The sequence below is a fragment of the Ceratosolen solmsi genome, unplaced genomic scaffold (genome assembly GCF_000503995.2).
Source record: "Ceratosolen solmsi marchali unplaced genomic scaffold, CerSol_1.0 scaffold10, whole genome shotgun sequence".
Taxonomy (NCBI): domain Eukaryota; kingdom Metazoa; phylum Arthropoda; class Insecta; order Hymenoptera; family Agaonidae; genus Ceratosolen; species Ceratosolen solmsi.
This window is the reverse complement of record NW_011948412.1, coordinates 2691547-2703745: the sequence shown is the minus strand read 5'-3', so window position 1 is coordinate 2703745 and position 12199 is coordinate 2691547. Positions and strand designations below refer to the sequence as shown.

Genomic DNA, 12199 nt, shown 5'->3' with positions numbered 1-12199 from the left:
GAAATACATTTTTAAAAGTTATTTTTTAAATCATATATAGAGATAAATATGTTCAGAAAGATAAAAGTAAAAGTAATAGCTTTTTATGTGTTACCATAATAAAATATTAAATATAAATCTTAAATATTTTCATATCTATTCTATCATTATGAGCCAAGAAGTTTTAAACTTCTTTTTTCTTTGGTACCTAATAAGAAATATTTATTCTTACTTTTTAACATTTATTTATTCTTTCATTAATAAATTAGACTGCTAAAAGAATTCATTTTACTAAATCGGATTATTTTTATACCCAAAGTTTTTGAGTCGTAAGGTAAGATAGAGATTGCCTATAATACTTCCTGCACGAAATAAAATTTTAAAAACATAAAATAGTTATTGCATTGATAATATCAGTTTCATTATGTTCTACATTGCTCGACTTCGGGCGGTCATAGGGTCCGGCGAGAATCATTATTTTAGTTTTTAAACTCACTCTTTTATATTTACACAACCACACATGAAATAAAACATGAAGCACGCACTTACAAGCTAACTTTGGCAATATGCAATTACAAACCTAGCACAAACATTATGCGAATAATATCATTCTAACGAGTTTGGCTATATCGTCGAATACGAATGTTACAGCCTAGCAATTTCTGAATTTCCTATAATTATCATCTTCGTGCACATTATTCATCCTCTTAAATGATCACTTGTGGAAGAGGCTCATCAAGAAACTTCAAAGCATTATCATCTTGGATAATGTAATATATTAACATTTTTAGTACAGGTATGCTACATATTTATGTACGCATATACATACGTGTGCACAGATCTTAAAATATACGTATATACGCCACATACACAGGCATGCACGCACGCACGCACGCATGCACGCACGCACGCAAGCACGTACACATATCTACATAAACATGCATATACATGCATATACATGCATATATGCAGTGTATACATATGTATATGTATGTTTATAGGTATATTTATTATGCGGATTGGTTTATTTACAATTCTGACACATTCTTCTTTTATTTTTTCGTCTATTTGAAGAAAAAAACAAATAAAAGTATGTGTACATAATACGCATAATATTGTGTTGTAATCATTTATTATATATAAAGATCATTGACACACACATGCACGCGTCCAAAATAAAAAATTTACTGTTTATTGCACTATATTAAGAGAGAATTCAAGAAGATGAAGGTACGACGATGACAATCGGGGGGGATAATTCATTTTCTAGGTCACACAACTGCTTTTGCACTTTTGGGCAGAGAGTAGACCCGAATTTCTTCTGATCTCAGAGACTGCTGCCGAATTCACTCGACGTTCTTCGGTCGTTATGTTTTACATAGGTTTCCGAGTATATGCTCTTCGTGCGGTCATCGTACCTGAAATAACAGATCAAAAAGCGGAAATTAAATTATAATTAATTTTTTATACATATAATTCTATGTTTATGGTTAATGCAGTTGCTGATTATGTAAACTTCAAATTTTTTAACCAAGTTTCGTAATATTTATTTTGAAAATTAACAATCACAAGGTTATATAATTTCTTTTCTAGTTTTCATTTTTTATACTATACAGTTAGAGCAAATTTTATAAAATTTTAACATATATTATGATAATTTTTTTCGTGTATAGTTATTTGATTCAGAATTATTTGGTAAAATTATCGAAAATATATAAATAATATATTTTAAAAATAACAATCATATTTTAAATTCCATAATTCTTTAATATACATACAAACAAATAAATTAATATACTAGATATACTTTATTAATTTAATAATTAATAATTAAAATAATATATTAATTTTAAAAATCAAATATATTATATTTGAAAATTTTTTAATTATTTCATAATAATTTAAACAGATACTTTAATTATAATACATATGTTTTATCTTATGTAATCTGAATTTCTATGTTAAATCAAGTATACGATCTTAAATTAAAAGTTCCGAATTTTACTAAAATGACTAATTCAATTAAAGTCTTATTAATTACTATAGCATTAAAAACTAACGTCGACATAATAATATTTATAAAACTATGATATTGAAAAACAATTACATTAAAGATTATGTTCATAATCTTTATATTTTCCAGTTTAAAGATTCATAAAGTTGATGTTGTAGTAAAGTTGATAGAGCAATATAGAGATGAACCCTAGATATAAGTATACTTTTAAACACTAATATTATTTATATAAAAACAAAATAATTAAATCAATCTATCATGTGAATTCAAAATCTAAATTATTTTCTAAAATATTGAAGTTATATTTATAAGTATTTAACTAGAATATTTTTTATGCATTGTAAATCATATTAATAATTTCTATAGTTTAGTAACGAAACTTGCTAACAAAAAGTAGTTTTAATTTAAAAATAATTTTAAGTCAGATATTATTTAATCATATAAAAAATTTTATACCAGCATTTAAAATTTTTCAATTAATAATTTTATGTTAAAACATTATTATATTGAATGATTTTGTCAAAATAAAAATTAAGAACGGTATATAACCCTTATACACAAACATATTATATACAGTCTTTTTTACTTGTAACTATACACTACACAACTATACAACTATAAACTATATAACGTAACTACTATATACTTGTAAGTTATCATAATGTAATATATATCGACATTTATGTGAAATGCGTTGGTATTTTTTAAAAATATTTGTATTATATTTCTAATTTTAATTATATGGATTATAATACGTTTTATTACAGATTGTAATGTTACAACAATTTTGAAACAATGGAAAATCACTTTTCTAAACATAATTTATTGACTTATTGTATCAAATGAAAATGAAGTGCTATATAACAATATAAATTAACATTTTCGTTGAATAATAAAGCAATTGATTTGAAGTAATGAAATGATTTCTATCATGCTTAAAACTAATTTTGTATATGAAAATATAAAAAGGCTTATATGAGCATGAAAAATGGTAATGTGTAAATATTTTGTTTCAAAATAATATTTTTTTAAAATTAATAAATAAAATTTTTTTCAAATTATTTATAGTTTCAATTATGTATGTACACGAAATTTATTAGAGTATTAATTAATTATCTATTAATAATCAATTATTTTAGTTAATGTTTAATATATCACACTGCACATATCCAATATAGATTATTATCTTTTAAAGTATTATCTTCAAGTTATGCAAATTTACGTAATACGTATTTTCAATATAAGCAAAAGCTGACAACAAGCACCTTATATCTCACCTCAGTGACGGTCTACGGAAGTCGAGCGCCTCAAGGTCCGACGGTTCCCTCCGACAAAGTGAGCAAAATGCGCATTGTAACGTATTTTTGAAGGCCTCCCGGAAATCTCGATTGAAATAGGCATATATAAGCGGATTTAGGGCTGAATTGGTATATCCTATCCAAAAAAGGATCGATACGACGATATCTGGGCACGGACAAGTCTCAACATCGCAAAGCGACGTCGTTACGTACCATAGAAAAAAGGGCAACCAGCACAAAATAAAGGTACCCATAATGATGCCTAGAGTACGTGCTGCTTTGTGTTCGCGTTTCATCTTAATTATATTTTTATCCTTCGTTGGCGTGTGTAAATGTTCTACAGCTCCGCTGACCTATCATTATATGGTAATTGTTTACGTATTAATTGTATAAATATATTAATTAGGAGTGATATAATGTCATTCCATGTAATTTCAAAATATATATCCTCAAAACAAGTAAAATCATATATTTTTTAAAATATTCAAATTTAAGTTCCTTATATAGATATATATATATATATATATATATATATTCCTAATATACATAAGAATGAATTTTTTTAGGATTAAAGGAGCTTTTAATTCTCGAATAGGTTTATACTATTTTTTCAATTAGTATTTATTATTCACAGTAAGTCTTTATTATTTGGAAACTTTCTAAGGTACTTATGTCTCAAATTGTTATTAATATTATGTAACTGTACAAAAAATAATTTTGTGAGTTATTTTCAAAAAGTTATACAAGTCTATGTTTTAAAAATTATATAAAATCTTTTATAGTAATATTTAATTGAATAAAATATAATTAAATTAGAATATATTAATTATTTTTTAACTTAATCAACAAGTTATGATAAAATTAACTTAGATTATGCTTCGTTACACTAAATACATCTAATGCATTATTTTATTCAATAAAATCATAATTAATAATAAATAATAATTAATTACACACCGTTATAAATATAATTTTATAAGGCTACAAAAATAAATAAATAAATAAATAAATAAATAATTGAATTATTTATAGAATTTTAATTATTGTAATTCGTTTAATCTACTTATTATCTGACCTCATTAAGGGTTAATGTTTTTGAAGAACCGCCCCCACTATTGAGTTCACCGTTGACGTTGTTTAAATCCCTACTGGGCCTATGACTTAGTAACATGGCGTTACCCATTCGACTGTGCATCTGTTTTTCTTGACGATTTGCTTCTTTGAATATCGCTAGATATGTTAGCGTCATTATAGTACAAGGTATCCAGAAGGATATACTAGATGACAATATAGCATAGCCTTTATTGACCTAAAATGCGTAACAAAGTTGAAAATAAACATATGAAATAGTTTTGGACTGTTAAAAGTAATTTCAATTACTTAATATTATTTTGAATATACTAATATACCAAAAGTAAGTTTTAATAATTTAAACATGTGAAAATATGATACTTTCCTTATTACTTTTAAAGTAAATATAATTATTTATACACTAAGAACTTAATAGTATATGACTAACCTTGAACATGCATTGATCTGGATGAGTGTGTCGAAAATGATCGTTCTCTTCGGTTGTATACCATCCATTAAAAATTGGTACAAACGATATTATTGCTGGTGATAGCCAACAGGCGAGTAACATATATATGGCAACGCGTTTTGTTATACTGATTGGATAACTCAATGGTTTGACGATCGCGTAGTATCGATCTACAGATATGAACATGAGATGAAGAATGGAACTGGTACTAAAGTATACGTCGAGCGAATTCCAAACGTCGCACATAAAATAGCCAAAGAGCCAGTGGCCTGTAATTTGAACACTTGCATTGAAGGTCATAGCAAACATGGCAACGAGCATATCTGCCAGGGCCAAAGAAACCACAAAGTAGTTTGTGATGATGCGGAGTTTCCGATGCCTGATGACGGATACCATCACGAGAAGATTACCGAACACTGCCGTAGCTATTATTGTACCAAGGATGCAGCCCAGTATAATGGCTCTAAAAATAAAATTAACAATTAAATGACATAATTTTACATAATTTACGACTTATACTTTATAAAATGGCAATATTTAGGCAAGAATTGTAAAGTGTAAATGAAAATCATGGAATGTAACGCACCTGGATACATCGATGGCATGTTCGAGGTGATAATCTGTTTGATTACTATTAATACTTGACTGGTTAACGTCCGTACCAGATACAACGCCAGGTACTATGGCACTGGTTGACGGTCCTACGCCTGGCGTCGCGTTCGCCGTTTCGTTTGTGGCATCTGACAAGGACATAGCGATACGTCGACTAGGTATCTCGTCTCCCGTTGCCGACGTATTTTTGTACGGCTTATTGCTATTGTTGCTGTTAACGACATGTAACGACGATTCAGACGATTTGGGCATACTTCGTTCAACTCGGTGAACTCGTGCTCCTGTTAACACTTCCGAATTTTCGTTGAGATGATGATATTCATGAGTGGCTAGTAGGAGATCAAAATTCCGGTTAGTCAACTGTGGCGAGTTTCCAGCTAGATACTCGTTGTACTACAAAATTAAATTTAAAAAGATTTTCTTAATAGAGATGTAAATTCTCATGCTTTTAATTTATATTGCAATTCATTTTAACATTTACTGTAGATTATACTGCCCTGGATTATATAGATAACATTAAATAATTTTATAAACTATTTGCAATCATTTCTTTGCTTACAATACATGATAGTTAAAATATATGCTGCATAGTTCTTTATTTTTAATTTATTGTGTTCACAATTTATTACTTTAATTAATCTATCGAACGAAATAACACAATCTATAAAATTTAGTCAAATATGAAACTTATATTTTCATCACGTATTCAAAACTTTCACAGATACTTGTTAAAGACAAGGTTATAGATTTATTTTATTTTTTACTTCAAGATAAATATAATGTGATTTACCCCTAGTAAAAAATGATTATTTTACTTATTAATATCAGCGAGACGTACGAGTAAAGAACGTGTCAGTGAGCCGCGAAATCATCATAACTTCATACTATCCAATAATTGATTCTTAGACAACGTGAAGTATTTGCTTAAACAATAGCTACAATCTGTATATTAAATCAATTTTCTTGAAACAAAATTTTTATTCAATCAGTCTTAATTTTAATTTAATTAAAAGAAAATTAATGATATAATAACATTTAAATATAAGAGAGAGAAAGAGAGAGAGAAAGATTCATTCAATGCCGAATATTTATTATATTTATATTGCATAATAATTTTAGAATAATTAACTTCGTATGCAATATTTTTGCAGTATTTAATAACTTATAGAAAATAATAGATCCGTGATGATTTATTTTATTAATTGGAAATATTTGGAGTTTAGAATTAAATATTATCCGATATTCAATCAAAGTTTAAGATTCAATAAATAAATATAAAAATTCATGTAAAGGTATTATATATAAATATTAATGATATTTAGTTTACATAATGTCTTACTAATGAATACATTAATTTTATTTTATTAAAATAAAATATGTTGTACTCAATTAATTAATTTAAATAATGTTTTATATTTTACGTAAAATCATAATATTAATTTTAGTATTTAAAAAGCTTGGCCTTACAAAATAAATTACTATTAATTTTTAAGTTTATATATTACTATTAGATTTAAAATAAATTTTAATTCGTTTAATTTAATTGTGTATGGTGCATTTAAGAATCGAAATAAAATAATTTTTTATACTTTTATAATTAAAATCATTTACTTTTTTAATTTCAAGAATTTTATATAACATTATCTATTATTGAGATAGAGGCAGTTTATACTTAGATCTTTAAAATAATCGAAATATAAAAAATATAAAAATTTTTTTAATTATATTAATAAATATTTATATCAACATGAAATTGGTGTAATTTACATGTACCCCATAGATTTTTTTTACAAATCGCAATATATAAGTGTGGTGTCTGTAATAAATTATATATGTACAAATACATATATATTATTAATATTATAGATGGTTTTATAGTAGAAGAAAGATAATAATAATTGTATTAAATATATTATATTATATTTAATATATTTATTTAAAGTTATATTATATTTATTTGAATAGTAAACAACAAAAGCAATAATTATAAAAAAATTAATTAAACTAACTCTATGATTTTTATGATTAGTTAAACAAAATAACAACACAAATCAAATAAAACTAAAGAAAACAAAAATGTTGTAAAAGTGTTTAAAAAATATTTAAGATTAAAAATAATTGAATATTTAGTTCTGATTTATATTTATTCTATTCATAATGAATTTTGAAGAAGAAAGATTTTTTAATTCCAAACAATGTATAAGAATTAATATATATAAGGATTGGGAAAATTGGTATCGATTACTGGTTTTAGAATATTTAGATTATTTAAATTATATAATTTGCTCTATACTATAATTTATCTCGAAATAAATAAATATTGGAATATTTAGGATTTGTTTAAAAAGTTCTATAATTCAGAAGTATTGCATTATAGTTTTAGGACAATTTAATTATTATATTAATATATAATAAATTGATCTCTGCTTAAAATAAAATAAAAATTGTTACAAATGAAATATCATTTGGTTTTTAAATAAATTATTATTTTATATTTATGATATTACTTAGTCATTAGTTATTATTTAATCATTAATAAAACGAAGCTAGATGAAGTATGAAGTTATGAAAAGTTATATTTATTAGCTTATGTATTTAAATATAAGTAAATATAATATGAATATATTTGAATGTTTACTCATCGACTTAGAATAAATTATTTTATGTAAGTTTAAAAATATGCTTTGTATATCTACAAGAATTCTATACTAAATTTTAAGGACATTGTTCTTAAATCTATATTTTAAAAATCTCATTTAACTGATAAAATTACACATAAAAGGATTTCTTGAACCTTATAAGTCAATTTCTTAATTATATATACATATGTATAAAGATGACTGTTTTCATTATATTTTCTTTTTTATCATTGGAAATATAATAAAAATTGGGATATTTATGAACATGCTTCTGAATATTTAATTTTCTACATTTAATTCAATTCAATTCTCATATACGATTAAAATATTTTTCATTCACAAATTTTTAATACGTTCAGTACAAAAAAAATTAATTTTTGTTTTTTTTTTAAATTTTTACTGAATACTAGAAAAATCTCAAATCATTCTGGGCCTTTATTCTTTTACTATATATATCTTACATATTTTATATAATAAGTATTATATTAGAAAAATAGAGGATTGAAAGTAGAATTTTTTTTTATTAAATTTATATCGATACCTTTGATTATTGAAATACTTGTATACGCTGTGGTGCTAAGTACAAACTTACACAAGGAACTGTTAATTATATATTTTGTTAATGCAAGTTGTGGTTTTATTTTTATAATAATTCAATGATATTAACCAAATTTGTGAGTATATTATAAATATGATTTACACAAAGTAGCAAATAGTGGGTATAGTTATCGATTTTTTAGTCTTTCAAGTAATATAAGAATGCTTTAAATTTATTTATTTGTACTTTATATTTCGAATTATAGTTTCTTCAAACACTGATTTAAAAAATTAAATGTACGTAGAGTTTACACTTGAATGGTATAATAATTTTTAAGTAATTATGTCTAGCAATTTTTAAAATAGTAGTTTTGAGTAAATTATGTTTAAAATTTTAACTTTGAAATGTAATAGAATGTAATGAAACATAAATAAGAATCTTCTCATACAAACTGACCAGCTTTTATGTCTTCATATTTACATTATAATTTTATTTTTCTGCATTTGATTGAACTTAAAAATTTAATAACTTTTGTAAAAGTGTTTAAAGTTTTGAAAATTTTAACAAGTTTCTTCGATGCATATTTGTTTACTTCTCTCTCTCTCTCTCTCTCTCTCTCTCTCTCAGTGTCTTTCTGAATGTGTGTGTTTTTATGTAAATATACCATATATGCATTTATATAATAATTTGATAATAGGTAAAGAAAAATCTTGCAATTCGTTGGTAGTTTTCATTGACTCAATGCTTTTTGAAATTATTTATTTCGCACTTACTTTCAGGTTAAATGTAATTTATTTACATGTTTCAATACACATAATGTTTTAATATTTCTATTAATAACATCATAATGATTAATTGATTAATTTATTACACCGGTTGGAGACAATCGCAAATTGAAGATGTAAATATTTAGAATTTTCTTGAAGGCTTGTATTCTAAGAAATACTCGATTGATGACTAAAAAAACATTTATAATTAATTATTAATTTTATCTTTTAATTTCATCAATGTTTTTGAGAATAATTTCAAAGGTACTTAAAATTAATATTAAAATATAATGGAATATAATCGTAAAAACTGAATGCTTCTATAAAAATAGTTGATCAAACGTAGAATGCAATAAGTTACTATTTAAAGTTGTGAAATAAGAAATACAATTGTTTAATAATAAAAGCGCATAATAGTGATAAAATTGAGGTCTTACATGAAAGTGAAAGTTCAATTATTATGTCGAATTCATGAATAAATTCTAATTAACTATTCAGAGACTAGAAAACCTTCATCGGACAATTTTTAACTGCGCAAGAAAATAAATGATGAAAGTAAATATCGATTGGTGATAGATTGTACTGAAGCATAATGAAGCATGAGGAGCATATCACGTGCCAGTGAAAGTGAACAGAGTATCAAACCTTTATGTGTCGAAGTAGCATGCGAACCGAGTCGTAATAACGAGTAGCGCTACTGGCAGTGCTGATGGCAGCGATACCAATAGTGGCTCGCAGAGCGTCATTCTGTCCAGGAAAGCCGTCGCTCACGGCAGCGGATGTGGTGCTTTCGACACGGTAGCTGCCGCTGGTTTCCCCCAGTAGCGCTGCTACGAGGAGAAATCCCAATAGAGAAGTCCATGCACCGTTGATCTTGCCGCTGCCGCCGACGCTACCGCCGACGCTGCAGCCGATGCCGAGGAGCCGGCGATTGCGGTGCGTCGGCGGCCTTCGGCGTTCTGCCAGTTCAGCTGCGATCTTTGCTCTTGGCCTCCACCCCTCTCCTCTGAATCCTTAAACTCAACCGCCAGTGGTTCGAATTTTTGTTCGTGGATTTGCCGTTGCCGTCGCCGTCGTCGTTGCTGTTACCGATGCCGCCGCTGCAGCCACCACTGCTTCACCCTTCACCAAAGACGTTCGGTGCCTGCGAACAACATGCAGTGGTGCATTGAATTTCAATTCATTTTTGATTATTTTAATACGTCGTGGAAATTTTCATATTTTTAAAATGTTTGATTTGTCGACCATTATTGAACATTGTTGATTACCTGCGGACACGAATTAGGTTTTTTTTATCCAAAAAGATAATCATTTTATGGCAATTTGAATAAATGTACAAACGCTTAGTAAGTACAAAATCAAAGCACTGCCAGAAACGTAAATTTTTATGTAAGCGTACATTATGATAATGACAGTGAAGAATCAATAGTGAAAGAATATTTGAAGATTCATGAGATGCTACAATTTTTATTTAAATTATAATTATTTATTGACAAAATTCTTATAGTAAATAAGCTTATAGGATAGTGATTATAAGCTAAGCAATGAAAATATAACCGCAAAATTTTTAGTTTTCATTTAATTTTTATTTATTCGATTATAACTTTTGTGAATTTACATACAGTGTAAAAAAAATTTAATCTAAATCAAATTTGTAATTAATTAATAAATATCTTACATTATCTATTTAAGCACATCAATGTACCATTTTTCTTTATTATCGAAGGGAAAACATATTTTATTTTCTATTCACAGATTATTTTCCGCACATGTAGTTTGAATATTACTTTACAAAATATAAAAAAGTGTTTTATACTTTAGTCTTTTTAATTTAGATTTATTTTAGCACACCTTTCACGTTTTTTCTGTGCTTGTTTTATTTTCCAAGAAGATACTAGCTTTTTTATCTCTTCGGAGTTATGTTCTATTTTCTAATAATACAATATTTATGTAAGCTTTGCTATATAATAGTATAAAATTGTTTTTGTTTTTAAAATATGTATTTATATATTATATGTACTGTGCGTATATGTACTTTTGTATATTTACAATTTTAATGAAGAATCAAAGAATATAGATAAATGAGATACATAAACTCTAAATATTTATTATTCTTTTTTGTATATAGTTTGTCATTTTTCATAATTAAAAAACATTGAAAGGGTATTATTAAATGAAGGATTATAATACTATAGTAATTTAATAGTATAGTGATTATAATAACATACTTATTATCAGGTATAGTTAATTTATTCATTTCTTGAATATTGTAAATTGACAATATGCTATATATATAGCTATGTTATATATCAACTTAATTTTTCTCTCATTTTTTTGCTATGCTAATGTATTTTTTATTGTTTTATTTTTTATTGTATATTTTATTTTTTATTTTTTATTTACAATGATAACATAATTATAAATTAATAAAGTAGACTTTTATTTATTTGTAGATGTTTATAATTTTATTATATATGGTTATTATTAAATTTAATAAATAAGAACTCATATATTCGAGTAAACTAGGTACATGTGACTTTCAAAAGCGAGTAGGAAGGAGTCAATATGAGTCTTTTATATACGATTACGGTCCTGCCCTTGGAGAATTTGTCATAATGTAGTATCTCAATATAGATCTCAGTTTTATAAAGTATAAGTTGTCCTTTGTAAATTCAATAACTATCAGCATTGTCCATGACCCTGCCAAAAAATATTATACTTGAAAGTTATGTACTATCCTATATTTATTTTCAATATGTTAGCTTGAAATAATATCTAATCTAGATATTTAAATGATTGTTTAATATAAATT

The 12199-nt window shown here is 25.7% G+C and overlaps 1 protein-coding gene across 2 annotated transcripts; it reads right to left on the bottom strand.

The window, feature by feature from the left end:
- Window positions 1-1081: 1081 nt before the first annotated feature.
- LOC105367217 (octopamine receptor beta-2R) lies at window positions 1082-10190 on the bottom strand. 2 transcript variants are annotated; one of them, XM_011505850.1, is made up of 6 exons: window positions 10033-10190; window positions 5418-5836; window positions 4811-5294; window positions 4367-4600; window positions 3271-3644; window positions 1082-1397 (listed from the first exon to the last, which is right to left on the bottom strand). In XM_011505850.1, exons 1-6 carry the CDS (start codon window positions 10051-10053, stop codon window positions 1307-1309), a joined length of 1623 nt encoding a protein of 540 aa, XP_011504152.1. In that variant the 5' UTR covers window positions 10054-10190; the 3' UTR covers window positions 1082-1306. The 2 variants fall into 2 exon arrangements, with proteins under 2 accessions (XP_011504152.1, XP_011504161.1); XM_011505859.1 differs by having other exon boundaries at window positions 1325-1397; window positions 3259-3644.
- Window positions 10191-12199: the final 2009 nt, after the last annotated feature.

What these genes read in the sequence shown, in the direction of transcription:
- LOC105367217 (XM_011505850.1), bottom strand. Translation starts at nt 10,053, where the DNA reads ATGCTACTTCGACACATAAAG. An exon ending in CAGATCAATGCATGTTCAAG is followed by an intron (nt 4,601 to 4,810) that starts GTTAGTCATATA and finishes TACGCATTTTAG; the next exon opens with GTCAATAAAGGCTATGCTAT. An exon ending in AAACATTAACCCTTAATGAG is followed by an intron (nt 3,645 to 4,366) that starts GTCAGATAATAA and finishes ATATAATGATAG; the next exon opens with GTCAGCGGAGCTGTAGAACA.